The following is a 15,544-nucleotide window of genomic DNA, read 5'->3' as shown; positions in this document are numbered from 1 at the left end:
ACTGCCTTCCCCAGCAAATCACCCCCACCTCCCCTCCCACTCAAATCCAATCAGTCATCTTTACTATCTTCTCAGATGGACCACTTGCCTCTACGCCATGTTTTCTCTGCTAATGCAGACCAACCATATCATCCCCTAAAACAGCTCTCCACTCTCTGCTTTCCTCCAGTCCTTGCCTCTCCCTCTCTACACTGTACACTCATTGAGGGCAAAGAACTGTGGCCAATTTACCACTCTATTCCAGTATTTGTCATAGTGTTCCACATAGGATAGGCAGTAAGTATGTGTTGAAAAAATGAGGTCCAGCAGATGGGGTACATAGAGGCCTCGTTATCGATAACGTGAGGAAATACGTTACATATTATAATCGCCTGGTTTTAGAAGCCCATAATAAAAAATCATTTCACATATAACTACCCTCCTAAAAAGATAACCTTACCAACCTTACCACAAGAATCAAAAGTACAGTTCAAGCTGAAAGATACATGCACTCAGAACTAACTTTAATAATACTGTAATAAAATCTATTGTGTGTAAAAAAAAAAATAAAACAAGAACACAGAAGTGTCAAGTTGAAGAAAGTGTTTGTTCTTTAAACATATATCCGATTGCCTGGCAGGTTTTGGAAACAGCCCTCTTATAAGTAAAATGTTACTTATTTCCCAGATCCTCTACTAACTTCCCACTTGCAGCTACACCTGTCTTGTCTTCAAGAAACGTAAGAAGAAAATGTTAAGGAAGCGTTACCAGGGGACAAGGAGTGTCTATGGTATAAAGCTGTATCATCAAGATGTGAAAAATGTTCAATATTTAAGGTGAGATACGACCATCTGAATCTAAATTTAACATCCAGGGAACCTTGAATTAGTCATTTGGCTGCAAAACCCATGTTTGCAGCCAAGGAGCTGCCTTACTTGGTCACGAAGCAGACACACACACACGAGGTAGAAAGTCAGTTCCGTTCTACTACTTCCTATCTGCTGAGACTTTAAGATCAGGATTCTGCATTTTCCCACAGATAGACAAAGGCAAAAACCACAGACTATTTATTTCCCTACCACTATGCTCTAAGAGATAAGAAAACACTGACCTCGGAGCTTGGGTCTTATGTGAAAAATTAAAGGAAACTGATCATCAATTATTTCCTATCAAGATGGTCTTTGTTTTACATGTCTCCACCTCACATACACGGTTTCCTAATAAGCCTGGCTGAGCAAGAGTATTTTCCATTTCAAACAGGACAGAGATCCCATTTAATCTTCAGGGTTATCTAATACCTACTCTTAAAGGGGTAGAGATAAGTTTTGCCACTTATTAATAACAATCTTCATGTAAAAGAAGTTACTATTTGAGGAATGCTAATTCTCCATCTGCACGATGAAAAGAACAGGAAAAAACTATTAGCAATGTAGAAAGAAACAGAGCAAAAATAAAAAGCACACTGTAGTGGGCCCTGGTGCTGGGAGCTTTCGTCCTGTGTCGCTTTCCCACTTGTAAGTCAGACTCTCATGCTCAGTGCCTGAATCCCCGGTAGATGACCCCAGTGAATTAATTCTAACATATGGCAAACTAGCGACTAAAATTAGAAAACTGACCTAGGCCTTCTTCCTTTTAATTAAAGTATTTAGCATCATTCTTTGAAAAGCCTTTCCCAGGATAACCTCCTCAATAGAAGGTGCTGGGAATACTGGAAGCCACATGGAGAAGAGTGAAGCTGGATCATGACCTCACACCATACACCAAAGTCAACTCTAAGTGGGGTAAAGACTCGACTGTAGACCTGAAACCACAAAACTCTGAGATGAAAACACAGGTAAGCTCCTTGACATCAACCTTGGCAATGATTTTTTGGATTTGACACCAAAAGCAAAGAGAAAAAGTTAAAACAAACAATTGGGACTACATCAAATTAAAAAGCTTCAGCACAGCAAAGGAAACCACCAAAAAAATGAGAAGCAACCCACAGAACAGAACAAAATATTTGCAAATGACAGGGGCGCCTGGGTGGCTCAGTCAGCTACGCGTCTGCCTTCAGCTCAGATCATGATCTTGAGGTCTTGGGCTCGGGCCCCAAGTTGGGAACCCCCACTCAGCAGGGAGTCTGCTTCGTCCTCTGCCCCTCTGCCCGCTCGTGCACAGAGGCACACTCTCATTCTCTCTCAAATGAATAAAATCTTAAAAAAATGTATTTGCAAACGATATATCTGATAAAGAGTTAATATGTAAACTATATAAAGAATTCATACAACTCAGGAACACCAAAAAGGCACATACATACAATCCAATTTAAAAACAGGCAGAGAACTAAGTAAGACATTTTTCCAAAGAAGATACACAAATAACCAAAAGGTACACAAAATGGTGTTCAGCATCATTCATCATCAGGGAAATGCAAATCAAAACCAAAATGAGATACCACCTCACACCTGGTAAAATGCCTATCATCAAACGACAACAGAAAAACAAATATTGGCAAGGACAAGGAGAAAAGGGACTCCTTGTGCCCTGTTGGTTGGCAATGTTAATTGGTGGCGCTCCTATGCAAAATAGTATGGGGGTTCCTCAACAAATTAAAAATGCAACTACCATATGATCCAGCAATTCCACATCTGGGTACATATCCCAAAGGAAATGAAAACAGGATCTCAAAAAGACGTCTGAGCTCTCATGTTTGTTTCAGCATTGCTCACAACAGCTAAAATGGGAAAACAACTTAGGTGTCCATCAATGAAAAAAATGGATAAAGAAGATGTGGTATGCATGTGTGTGTATATGAACGCATATACATAACACATGTATACATATGTACCATGAAATATGATTTAGCCATGAGAAAGAGGGACATCCTGTCATTTGTGACAACTTGGATGAAACTTAAGGGTATCAGGATAAGGGAAATACGTTCAGCAAATATTGTATGTTCTCACATACAAGGAATCTAAAAAAGCCAAACTCAAAGAAACAGACTAGAATGATGGTTGCCAGGGGCTGGGGGTGGAGAAAGTGGGGAGTTGGTCAAACAGTACAAACTTGGCAGCTGTAAGATGAGTAAGTTCTGGGTAGCTAATGTATAGCATGGTGAGTATAGTTAATACTATATTATAGACTTGAAAGTTGCTAGGAGTAGATCTTAAGTTCTCACCACAAAAAAGAAATGGTAATTAATTGGGCACCTGGGTGGCTCAGTGGGTTAAGCGACTGCCTTCTGCTCAGGTCATGATCCTGGAGTCCCAGGATCGAGTCCCACATCGGGCTTCCTGCTCAGCGGGGAGTCTGCTTCTCCCTCTGACCCTCCCCCCTCTCATGCTCTCTATCATTCTCTCTCTCTCAAATAAATAAATAAAATCTTTAAAAAAAAAGAAATGGTAATTAATCGATGTGATGCAGTTGTTAGCTAATGCTATGGCGGTAATCATTTTTGAAATATATAAGGATGTCCTCCCAACATGTTCTACCCCTTAAATTTATGCAATGTTGTATGTCAATTATACCTCACTGAAGCTAGGGGGAAAACACCTCTCCCCATTCCACAATAATATTTCATCATAGTGGAACACAAGAAAAATTATCCATAAATCCCCTTCTCAGAGATAACCAAAGATGTTAGGTGTGTATTTTTAGTACAAGAATGTGCCAGGTCCCTAAGGGAACTGCTTGGGTATCTAAGTCATCAGTTTAATTCTCAGGTGAGCTAATTAAGATCCATTTACTCTGTGGTTGCTGATCACACTTCTTAACATGTCCAGCCGTCTCTGAGAGGCCTGTCATTGATCACAGTGGGGGGTTTGGGTGGGAGAACGGATACATCAGTACAAATACTGCCTTTCTCCGGTGGAGAAACAAAATCAGGCCCAGGAAAAGGAATTAGGAGCGTCATCTTTATAGAAGACAGAAGGCAAACTTATATGATGGAAAGAGACTACTTACGCTCTTAATTCCACCACCACCAAGCTTTGTGAACTGTCAAATTATTTCGGCTTTCACATTTCCCTGAGTACATCTGGGATTAAGAATAACGCCCCTACCTGTGATGAGGCCAATAGTGAGGCTCGCTCAGGTGAGATGCCAGATGACTAACTGCTTTGCAAAGCATAAATACTACAAAAGCAGAAAACTCTGCGATGTCTGTAATGATATAAAGAGTGTTCTCAAACTTTGACATGCATGAGAATTACCTAAGGCATAGACCCCTGCAGGCCCTGCACCCAGAGATTCTAATTTAATCACTCCATTTCTAGCTTCCAAATGGCATTGGTGCTGCTGATCTTTAGATCCCACTCCTGTAAGCGGTGCAGAGATTTTTTTTTAAATTCACTTCCTCTTATTAAAAAATTATCTTCTTAGCATCTTTTTCTTATTCATTCATTAAACTTCTTGGGCATTTAATATGTGCCCAGCCCTAGATCAGGCTGCAAAAACACAGTTAAGCCCCCTCTTGCAAACTCATAGTCCGGTCTGATTAGAGACCGTGATAATGAAATGGGCCAGGAGTTAGACTAGCCCCTAAGGTACGAAATACAGCCCAAGATACACATGACGATGCTTTAATCCCATCTGATATGACCCTAAATGTCAGCAAGGGAAGACTGTCACTTGACACAAGGGTTTTATTTGTGTTTTTGCAATGGAAGACCTAATGTCAGTTTGAATATGGAATACCTTTTCGTCTAACACCAACAAGTGCCCAGAAAATAAGACCTAAGGCAGCTACCGCTATTTGCCAAATAGAGAAGGGGGCCCCAATGTAGCATGAAGGCTCACACCTAAGTGTTATCAATATACCATGAAATAGATTTTAATCTGCCATTCCTTTAACTCGTATGATCTCTAACTCAAACCTGCAATAGCATGCAAAACAAAAGAATTCAAAAGCAGGTTTTGTTGGGTTTTTTTTTTTCCACCCTGACAAATGTAAATAAAGATTTAAGCAATCTAATATTAAGACCTGTCCCATTTAGCCAAACACCCTTTCTCTGAAGACTATAACCCAAGAACAATACACAGTCAGAAAGACAGCTGTCCAATTCCATGCTTACAAGAGAGTAAAGAACATTATTAACATTACTAATTCACCTGATATGTTATGAAGCTATTACCAATTTATTTATTAAGTCTTACTAGAACATACATAGATTTGGAACCAGTACTATCTTCCATGGTAATAAATTTTATGTTTTAGTTAATTGGTATATTAAGTCCCAACATGTAAAGAATTAACTTTCATTTGTTCTAAAAATATTGCAATAAAGCTGCAGGGGATATGTTCTAGTTGAAGAATGGTGGAATTTCTTCTGTCATTGGTTCATCCTATTCATACCCTTCAATATTTAACAGTTGAGTATATTTAAAGCATGTTCTCACTGATATGTGTAATCAAAAGTAGAGATTTAATCAAATGATATCATAATCACTGAAGCTAAATTTACTTGCTTCCCGCTTGCTTTGATTCGAATTAACTACTTCATCTAAATTACATCAAGGCCCTCCCTGATTCCAGGCATGTCCAGGTGCTACATGCAGTGCTTGGGAATGGCTACAAGAAGCCACAAGGACAAATGCTCGACCTTGCTTCAAAGCTGCTCTTAAATGACTTTTCTGTCCAATAAAATGACCAATCCCACAAAATCCTACATTTCAGAGACTTAGGAGAAGAGTAACTAATAGAAAAAGGAAAAAATGAAAGGAAATGCTACTTATATGAAAAAGACTCATATGCCTGACTCTAGCCACAGGTCTTAAAAAAAACATGAGAAGTGTTTCATTTATTTGTCTTTTCACAGACACTGCATTTGTACTACAAAACTCATCTTGGGGACTGAGCCTTTAGACTTCCTCATAGACAGAACCACTTTGTAAGAATACCCTATTTTATCAGTATGCCCTCATTCCAAGTTCTGGACTCAGAGTTTCAAAAATATTCTTAAAGTTGTTTTTTTTTTTTTCAACTTTTAGGGCAGTAATTCAATCATTTCTACAAACCTACCAGGCAAAAAAAAGTTTTAGGAAATGAGGCAAATATCAACCTTGAAGAAAACCCATGACTATAAAGTAAATGATTCAGTGTTAGAATTACTCAGCAAGCATTCAGCTAACACTGACAATCAATCACATGGCAGATACATAGGAGGCAGAAATGAAAGGGGCATACAGCCCATTATAATACAGTTCAGTAAGTGTTACATCTGTTTAAAAGTGGTGTGGCCACTCCTTCAGATTCCAGATGTATCAAAGACATAAATATTAAAAATGGGACTATATAAATACAAGAAAAAAGTTGAGAAATTTTATTTATAGTCTAAGAGTACGGAAGACCTAAGTTTGACACAAAACTCAGAAGCTATGAAAGAAAGCTTGATAATACAGCCTCATAAAAACAAAAACTGTAATATATAATAATAATGCCTACATGGCCAGACATCTTAACAAAGTCTCCCATCCAAGTACTAACCAAGCCCAACCCTGCTTACTAGCTTCTGAGATCAGATGAGATCGAGCGCGTTCAGGGTGGTACGACCGTAGACCATAAACAAAGTCAAAAGAGAAAAAGTGAAGGGAAATTATAAAATAAATCCCAAAGAACTAATTTTCTTAATAGATAAAGAGTTCCTACAAATCAATAAAAAAAAAAACCCATACCAGTAGATAGTTAACTGAAAAGGAAATAAACATTATCTGAACCCTGTATTGTTGAAAATTTCAAATTTTAAAAAGGAAAAAGAATAGCATAATAAACTAATATACTTATTACTGGAAAGTTCTTTGATTAATGCCTTTCTTCCTCTCTGGACTTTAAACTCTCTAAGGACAGGGACTATGCCTTATTTCTTTGTCATTTCAGCCCAGTGTCTGGTCCACGGTAGATATTCAACATATCTGGGAATTCATTCTTTCACTCAACAAATATTGGGTCAGGTGGGCACTGTGCTACATTCTGGAGATAGGGTGCTGAGCAAGGCAAACTCATTCACTTTCAAGGCTTCCATTCTAAGAGCAGTTAGAAGATAACCAAACACACACATATATCATAGAAAGTAATCTAATGGTCAAGACCCTGTTGGTCTCCAAACAGGTATTAATTACATTTTTCAACACTGTTACCCCCATTAGGCATTTTCATTTTCAATGATTTCTTCTGATTAAGATAACTTTAGTACTTGAATTCTTAAATAATGAATTTATTTTTCACTAGAACTTAACAGTTACAAAATAGAGAGGGAGGAAAAATCTACAACATTATCCAAACACAACTACTTTTGGCATAAAAGCGTATTTCTTTCCTGTGTTTTTCCACAAATCTTTAATATCCCAGTGGGCACAGAACATGTAATGTTCTTTGCCTTTTAGATCAGACACTTAATCTTCCGTCATTCCTAACCAAGATGAAGGAACATGGCAAAATGATCTCTTTCCAAAAGGAAAAAGGGTTTCCATAGCAGCCATAGCTTCAACTCACTCAATCCCTTCTGTCCTCTTCAATACCACCATTTTTACCAAAGCTGAGCAGCCCTCCAGCACCTCCCCTTGCAGTGATTTGCTGCCTCTACATTTAAAGGGGCCCATTTTCAAATAGATGGAAGAGGTGCCTCCCACATGCCAATCACTGTCTTTTCTCAGACCCTTCTCTCCTCCATATTCTTGATACTGCACCTGGAGAGGATTTTATTTCTCTTACCTCTCCCTCGTGCTTTTCCTATTTGTTAATTATTAAAGAACTTCTTCCAGCTTCTTGGAAACAAAAAATGCTATGAAGTGCTCATGAGCTAGATTTTGGGAAAGAAGCAGTCATTAGGCAGCAGGAGATGAAGACACTGGTAAAGAGCTGCCCAGACTGTGGACCACATGAGCCATCTGAAACTGAAGACACTGCCTGTCTTCCTGAGGAAATTATGGGTAGCAGGAGGTTCTGGGAGATTAGCAAAGCACATGCTGCTCTAAAGTTTATCCTGAGTTGGCAACAGTATTTGAATATTTTTCTTTAATAGTAAGCAGAGGTTTATAGACACTTCGTAGATTATGAATGAAAAGAAAGAGTATCTCTCCTATAGACAACAGATAGTTGGGAGCCAGGGGGTTGGGGGGACGGTGTCAAAAAAATAAGTGGGTCACCGAAGTGATTTTTAAAAGCTGGCTGTGAGAATATTCTGGCTCTGCAGGAAGTGAAGGATGACAATTTACTAGCCTGGTTCCTTCCTTTCTAGCAAAATAGCACACCACATTAATTCTCTCTACATAAAGACAAATGAAAACAGGCTTGCAATGCATCACAACCAGAATATATTTAATAAGATGATGTTGAACAATGAAACTTTTAAGGAAAGTTACAGTACTGGTATCTTGCCTCAGAGTAGCATTTATATGCTAATGATTTGGAAGAGGTTATTTCACTGCGGGGGGGGGGGGGGGGGGGGGGGGGGGGGTGGTGAGGGAAAGAATGTGCATATTGGGGAGAAAAAGGATTTATGGTTCTTTTTGCCTACACTCCAACTTTAAGAAAAACAGATTCTTGTATTTCAGCATAAGATTCCTTGAGTGGTAAATTATATGAAGTATTATGACTTGACTTCTTTCTAAAATAAATGCCACTAACACATCCCAGTACAGTTTGATGAACACAAAATACCATGCAAGCTTCAAGGGATAATCTGACAATACCCCTTCTAAAATTTTCAGCCTCTAGAAGCAACAATGCCAATCACTTTTGAATGACATTTCCAAGGTCATTAGTTTGTGAGTTTTAAGGTATTTGAAAAACACAGTGCCACCACAGACTAGCTCAAAATTATCAGTCATTTGGAATCCCAGCCCAAGACTTTAATCTTTGATCTTCAAGATGAGTGGTTCACCCCAAATATCTGCTTTCTCTGGACTATTTTATCTCTTAATAGTTTGGGCCCAATTTTTCAGATTTGTACATTTTATAAAATGGGATCATGTTATACACATGAAACCAAGAGAAGCAGCGTGTTCACTTGCCAGTGTCCAATATATCCTTCCTACAAAAGCTCTAAATACTGACAACAACAAAAAAAACTTAAAGGGGGGGGGGAACCCTTCTGCTAACTCATTCCTCACAAACATTTATTATTTCCTGGGGCAGTATGCTGAATTTCTGCTTCTACAGCTGTAATTTCCAGTTGTGAATTCTGGAAGGGGCTCAGGGAACAGAAGAGAAAGGGGTCAAAATCCTATGAAAGACACATTGCTTTTAAGGGTACTGTAATGAGATTTGCAGAAAAGTTATTGATCCGTGCCCTTTAGTTTTATTTCCAATATACGCTATAGTCATGTTATTTCCCTATGAAAGTTCAGTGTATTCATCTAGGGACTTGCAGCACAGGGCAAATAGCAAGCCAGAATTTTGGAGTGTTCATTAGTAAGGAGGCAAAAGGTCTTCACGGAAATCCAGGCACCAGGCAAAGAAAGAAGAAAAGCAAAGTTCAATTTAGAACCATTTCCCAGCCTCTCTGGATCACAATGTGAGTGATCAAAGAACATGGAAGTTCAGGAAGAAAGCAAGAATAAATAAACACGTGTGTTCATATATACGTGGGCATGTAATAGTTCTTACTGGCGCTACTCTACTAAACTCTAATCATGACCTCACCTAGTGCAAGCACTCCTCTAAGATAGGATTATTTTCTTCAGATTACAGAGCTGGCATTCAAAATCAGGTCTGCTTGACTCCAAAACCCATCAAAACACGTGCTTTGAAATGATCTATGGCAGGAGATGGGTGGAAGATGGTTTCTTCACCAATTGCATTTTTTTTTTAAACACTATTTGTTTGAGAGAAAGAGACCGAGAGAGTGAAGGGAAGGGCAGAGGGAGAGACCCCTCAGGCAGACTCCCCGTTGAGTGCAGAGGCCGACACAGGCCTCTTTCCATCACCCATGAAATCACGACCTGAGTCGAAACCAAGAGCCAGACACTCAACCGACTGAGCCACCCAGGCACCCCATACCAACTGCATTTTTGAATGAAGTTTTCAAGGGAATTAATTTTTGGAAGTTTTAAAGTATAATCAAAATCAATGTTATTTAGATATATCAGAGAATATGGAAAATACAAATAGAACACATTAATTTTTCCAAAATATATAAAGTCTGAGGAATTCTAAGTAAGCTATTCTTTCTCCTTAAATTTGTTATTTGCTTTAAAAAAAAAAAAAAACTTTTAAGTCCTATGTTCAAACAGTAGAATTCCCTTAACAACAGGTCCACAAGATTATGATCCCTTCTACACACTGTCTGGCATCTCCCAGGAACTTACATTATTTGAGCAACTGAGAAGACCTGCTCCACTTTGCCCTCTGTTCTCACATGAAATTGCAGTTTCCACTGGTTTCTTTCCTCCCACCCCACTGTGACAAATCCCTGGTAAACATGGAGGCTTGGGGGGGGGGGTGGAACAGCAGAGAAGGGGGTGGGGAGGGAACAGAGACCTGTGTAGAGCATATCTTGGATTTTCTAGAAAAGCCTCAATTTCAAATATCTTATCCCATGGTCAAGTGATATCAGTCTATTATGCCCGGAACTTCTGGTTTGGCCGACATATCTCTCAGTGTGTAAGACAAGACAGAGTTAGGACTGTAGTACAATTTCAGTTTCCCCTTATAAAACAAGAATTATGAAATCCAAAGCCTATTAGCTATTTTAAATAGATACAGGAATTCCTGAAACCTATTTGCCTTATTGGCAAATATCACCACACATTAAAGAAGAAAGCACAGGACAGAGGAAAGACCATAGAGATGCATTCAACTCCAAGGCCAGCCACTTTTTCTGTGACCTTGAACTAATTACTAGTTTCTGAGCCCCAGTTTCTCTAACTATAAAATGTAGATACTAATAAGTAGCTCATAAAGTGGTGGTGTGAATTAAATGAGATAACTATACATAAATGCCTTGAATATGCTTAGTACTTAATATTCAAAAGTACATTTTTTTCATTTGAGTATGAACAATATGCTTTAAAACTTTTCAACTTTAACAAAAACCAGCTAAATTATGCCTATTCAGCTATTTTCACCAATCTGAGTTCATATGGGCTCTAATAGCCCAAGTTCAAGAAATAACAATCAACAGAAGTTGTTCACCTATACCCCATCCTAGAAAATGTAGAATTCTCAAAACAACAAACTGCATGCCCATTTACCTTGGTTGGTTCTCCACAGTGAGGTTCTCTCCCCTCTGATAGCCACTGTCTGCCACCTGGGTTGTAGACCTCTTCACAATTTGCTGTAGCTCCTGCTCCAAGCGTTCTTTGATCGCCTTAACGGTCTCTGGAATCTTCTTCAGTTTGGCCAGTCCCTTGATGAGGATGCCCATAAAAAGGGTGCTGTTCTCCTCTGGATCCGATTCCAAATCCTCCTTGATATCCTGCAGGTTTATCTCCCTTACTGTAAAGAAAAAAGAAAGGAAGGAAGGAAGGAAAAAAGGTTCCATTATAAGATTCAAAAACAGAATGGGTTGAATAAATGGGATCACAGCTTTGATTACTCCCTTAAAGGAATTAGAGAAGACTTTTCAATTAAATTTGTAATTAAATTATATTTACATAGTGACTAAAAATCACAAAGTAACAGTTATATTCCTCAAATCATATCCATCAGTTAAAATAAGAGGTGGAAGCCATTAAAAACAAGCAAGTCACAGAAAGTTTTCCACAGACGACCACTTCTACAATGAACTAGTCAGTTCATGACATTTATTAAGCATTTGCTGTTGATAAAATGCCATACTTGGGTGCTGCAGAATTCTAAAGAGCCAGACCACAGTCACAAAACTCTTATTTAATAGTTAGAAAAGATAAGTAACTTGATAAAAAGAGATAAGGTAAATTAGTTAAAACAAATGACAAGAGATGAAGAAAAATGAAGAACAATATGTGCAACATGAGACAAGACTCTGAGGAAAAGAGTAATGAAGACTTTTCATAAACACAAAAGAACCACCTTCAACTTTTCTTTAAACATAGGTCTACCGTAACACACTCTACTGAAAATAGGTCTTGCTAATCCATGTTAGTTTTCTGAGAAATAATTTTATATGTCAAAAGTCTCTGTACATCTATAGACTACAGCTTTCATCACAAGCACCTGGTTTTGGAATGGAAGAAGACAGCCTAGCACAGTGGTTCTTATCTCCCAGTGAGGAGCTGGGGAAAGGGACGGATGAGGATCTGAGACCTCTGTTATCTACTGAAAACCATAGGTCTTCCCTTCAAACTAATGCACATACACACAAATATGTGCCCCCAAATACCCAAAAATAATTATCTCATTTTAAAAATGGTTGGATTAAGATAGAATAAAGCAAAGGTGAGTAAAAGCCAGAAGATGGACCCTAAGAGTTAAAGTCTTCCCCATCCTTCCCTCTCCTCTATTCTTCAAAATGACTGGCAGGTTTTTAAAATATACGATATCCTGAAAGAATGCATGCATTCTTCTTTAGTAGATTCAAGCTCAATGATACTATGAGTCCACTCCCAAGTTGTTCAGCACCACTGGAATGGACTGCAATATATTTATGAGGAGAGAATGAAAATATCCCATTACAGGGAGTAAATCCTTATAACCACTACATCAAGTCTCCAAAAAACCCCTACTTCAGATGATATGCAGGCTATTCTCCCCAATCCCTACTCTTCTTGTTCCCAACTCATAAAATGCCCTTAAATATGAACCAAAAGCATTTAAGGATATGGAGGATATAATTACTTCAACAAGCTTGTTCTTCATTGAAGAAGTCCTCCACATATTTATCCACGATGTTGAAAACCATGTGGAGAGACAGAAGCACATTAAGAATGACCAAATTCCTAGGATTTTCTTTGCAACATAGAAGACATTTGATGATGTGGTATTCCATTTAAAAATTTTTAAAAATACTAGTAAAGTGAGAGTAGAACCAAGGTGGCTTAAGCCTCTGAAGATGACAATTTTGATGGCAAATAAAAAAAAAAATCAAAAACAAAAGGCACTGATATTTCCAAATGTGACATTCCAAGAATGGACATTTTAGTTACTGGTTTTATTTTATTCATTAAAAACTAGACCCCTCAGGCCACAGAATTCCTCCATGCTGCAAAAACAAATCCCAGCAACAAGAAGACAGAAACACTTAGCAGCCAAGGAGCCATCTAAATTCAGCATGTTAGGGGGGTGGGGCGGGGTGGGGAAGCAATGAAGCACAACTATAAGCAGAGCTTCAGGCAGGGAAAAAAGTAACAGAAATTTAGCTGAGAGAAAATGATCTTCACAAAAGAGTACATATGAGTCACAACCAGACCCAAGCAAAGGGCCACCTGCGTGTGGCAAGCACCTGCCGCAAGAGGGATTGGTGAGGAGATAAACATAGTTAAATCCATGAGCCCCTAGATGGTGTGGCATACAGCTACTTATATGTGCACTAATATGATAGAGAGCCTATTAAAAAATAACAAATAAGCAAGGTGTGAATAATAAAATGCCACAGCCCCAAATGGCACATTTGTTTAAAACCTTATCTTTCTGTTTGTCTCCTGCAATCTCCTAGAGCATAAACACTGAAGAGATCCAATAGTAATTAATTTATATTATCTATTTCACTTACATCAGCTGAAAATTAAAAGGCAATTTAAAAGGATAATATAATCAACCATGAAGACTAGTCCAATAATTTCAAAAACCTGTAAGGTCAGACAGAATTATTGGTGCTTTATAGAAAAAGTCTAGTACAAAAATAATGTAGCTGAAATTCAGTAAGGGCCTCACACCACAATTAGAACAAAATGTACATACTTCCAAACAACTAAACACCAAATCATTCCCTTGTACCTATAATGATATAGTACTCACCGTGCAGGTTTTAGAACACTTTATAATTAGAAATACTGTACTCTCTCACCCAGTTCTCTCTTATCTTTTTGCTCTGAAGATACTTATCAAGTGAGGATTTCTTGAATCTGGTTTTGAAGACCCTCACTGGCAGGACAGTACTAAATATTAAGATTTTCATGTTCTTCCCCATTATTACTACTAAAATCCTATTGGCCCCAATTGTTCCTTGTTATATGCATAGACAGGGAAGGAAGGAGGAAGATATGGATGTGTAGGTATACATGCCTAAGTGGATATAAATCATGTCTATGGTTTGAGGCTAAGCATGGATTCATGAAGGTTTAACTAAGACACTTTGGGACTCATGAAACGATTAACTAGATGGTATCTCCAGTCCTTTCAAGCTCCACAATTCCATGATTATATCAACTTAAGAGTAAAGCTATACATCTCTGGCTCCATGGCCTATAGCTAATTATGTGCACCTAGATTATAGATAGCCCATTTAAAAAAAATAACAGATAAAGTGAATAATCCATTTAAGCAGGTAAGTGTTCTATAAAAGAAAACTACCTTTTGTTTCCCAGGGAGTACAGGAAGCAATGTAGACCAGTCCATAACTGCTTTCTTCTCTCGGTACGTTTGGTAAGAAAATATTAGTAACACACACCATGGCTATATATACACGTCATCAAATCTGCACAAGAACCCTGGTGATACACTTTAACTTTGTAATGAAGAAGCTTCATTATTTAACTTAACATTTATGCATGTTAAATTGTAAGAGATAACGGTAGCATTTACCATAGAAACTCCTGGTAAATGTCATGCTTTATACTATGCACGGTAACTAAAGTATGTAAATATGATATATCTGATTTCGACCTACATACATAACTTCATTTACATGCCGTATTCAAGAACATTATGTCTATATACAGGAGAACTGTGTCACTATTGAACAGAATTCAATATAAAAGGAGACTTCAAAAAAAATCACCAGGCCTAATTAACCCAATAAAGTACCAAGAGAATTATATATCTACAATGCTGCCCCACAGACAGGAATCTGGCCTCAGAAGAGTGAGTGACAATACTCTCAAACAGAAAATAACAAAGTTACCACTTAACAATAATTCTGGTCAAAATGGCACTATAAATTCATAGTTGAGATAGCCAATCTCAAAACACAGTTATACACAAAATAGAAACTAAGAAGTTATGAAGAAACAGTCTGGTTCAAAATTGAGACTAACACCTCTGTGGACAAGAAATAGAAAAAAAGTAGTGGAGCCAGAGTATGTGTCCAACGACCTCTGTGTGGAAAAGCAGGCCAAGGCGGGCAAGGTCTAGCGCATGGGGTGTTACAGAGACTTCACATGCAACCACTGGCCAGATGAGGTGACAAAATCCCCCAGCGAGGGTTACAAACACAGGACCAACTCAAGCTCTAGACCTACGTATGCTTCTGGCCTCATCAAATCCTTATCTTCCACTCATGTCTCAGTGGAGATACCTGGTCAACTATTTATCTTAACTACCATTCGTTTTACCAATGAAAAATTACCTCTAACATCTTTTATTCTAATTAATGCACCCACTAGTACAGATTGAGAGAGCAGTCTCTGATGCACTGGTTGCTCCTGGAGTATAGAATCTTGATTAGGGTCTTTCAAATGTTAACTAACTACCCCTGAAGTGTGGATTCCTGATTAAGGTACTTCA

General features: G+C 38.3%; 1 protein-coding gene across 2 annotated transcripts in view; it reads right to left on the bottom strand.

The window, feature by feature from the left end:
• The window catches only part of EXOC4 (exocyst complex component 4), a 718,447-nt gene that overhangs the window by 623,961 nt on the left and 78,942 nt on the right, over positions 1-15,544 (bottom strand). For both annotated transcript variants that reach the window (XM_027573746.2, XM_027573747.2), the window contains exon 6: positions 11,155-11,398. In XM_027573746.2, coding sequence (XP_027429547.1) covers positions 11,155-11,398 — 244 coding nt within the window. The remainder of the gene's footprint in view (positions 1-11,154; positions 11,399-15,544) is intronic.

The sequence above is a fragment of the Zalophus californianus genome, chromosome 12 (assembly GCF_009762305.2).
Source record: "Zalophus californianus isolate mZalCal1 chromosome 12, mZalCal1.pri.v2, whole genome shotgun sequence".
Lineage (NCBI taxonomy): Eukaryota > Metazoa > Chordata > Mammalia > Carnivora > Otariidae > Zalophus > Zalophus californianus.
This window is presented reverse-complemented; position numbering and strand designations above follow the sequence as displayed.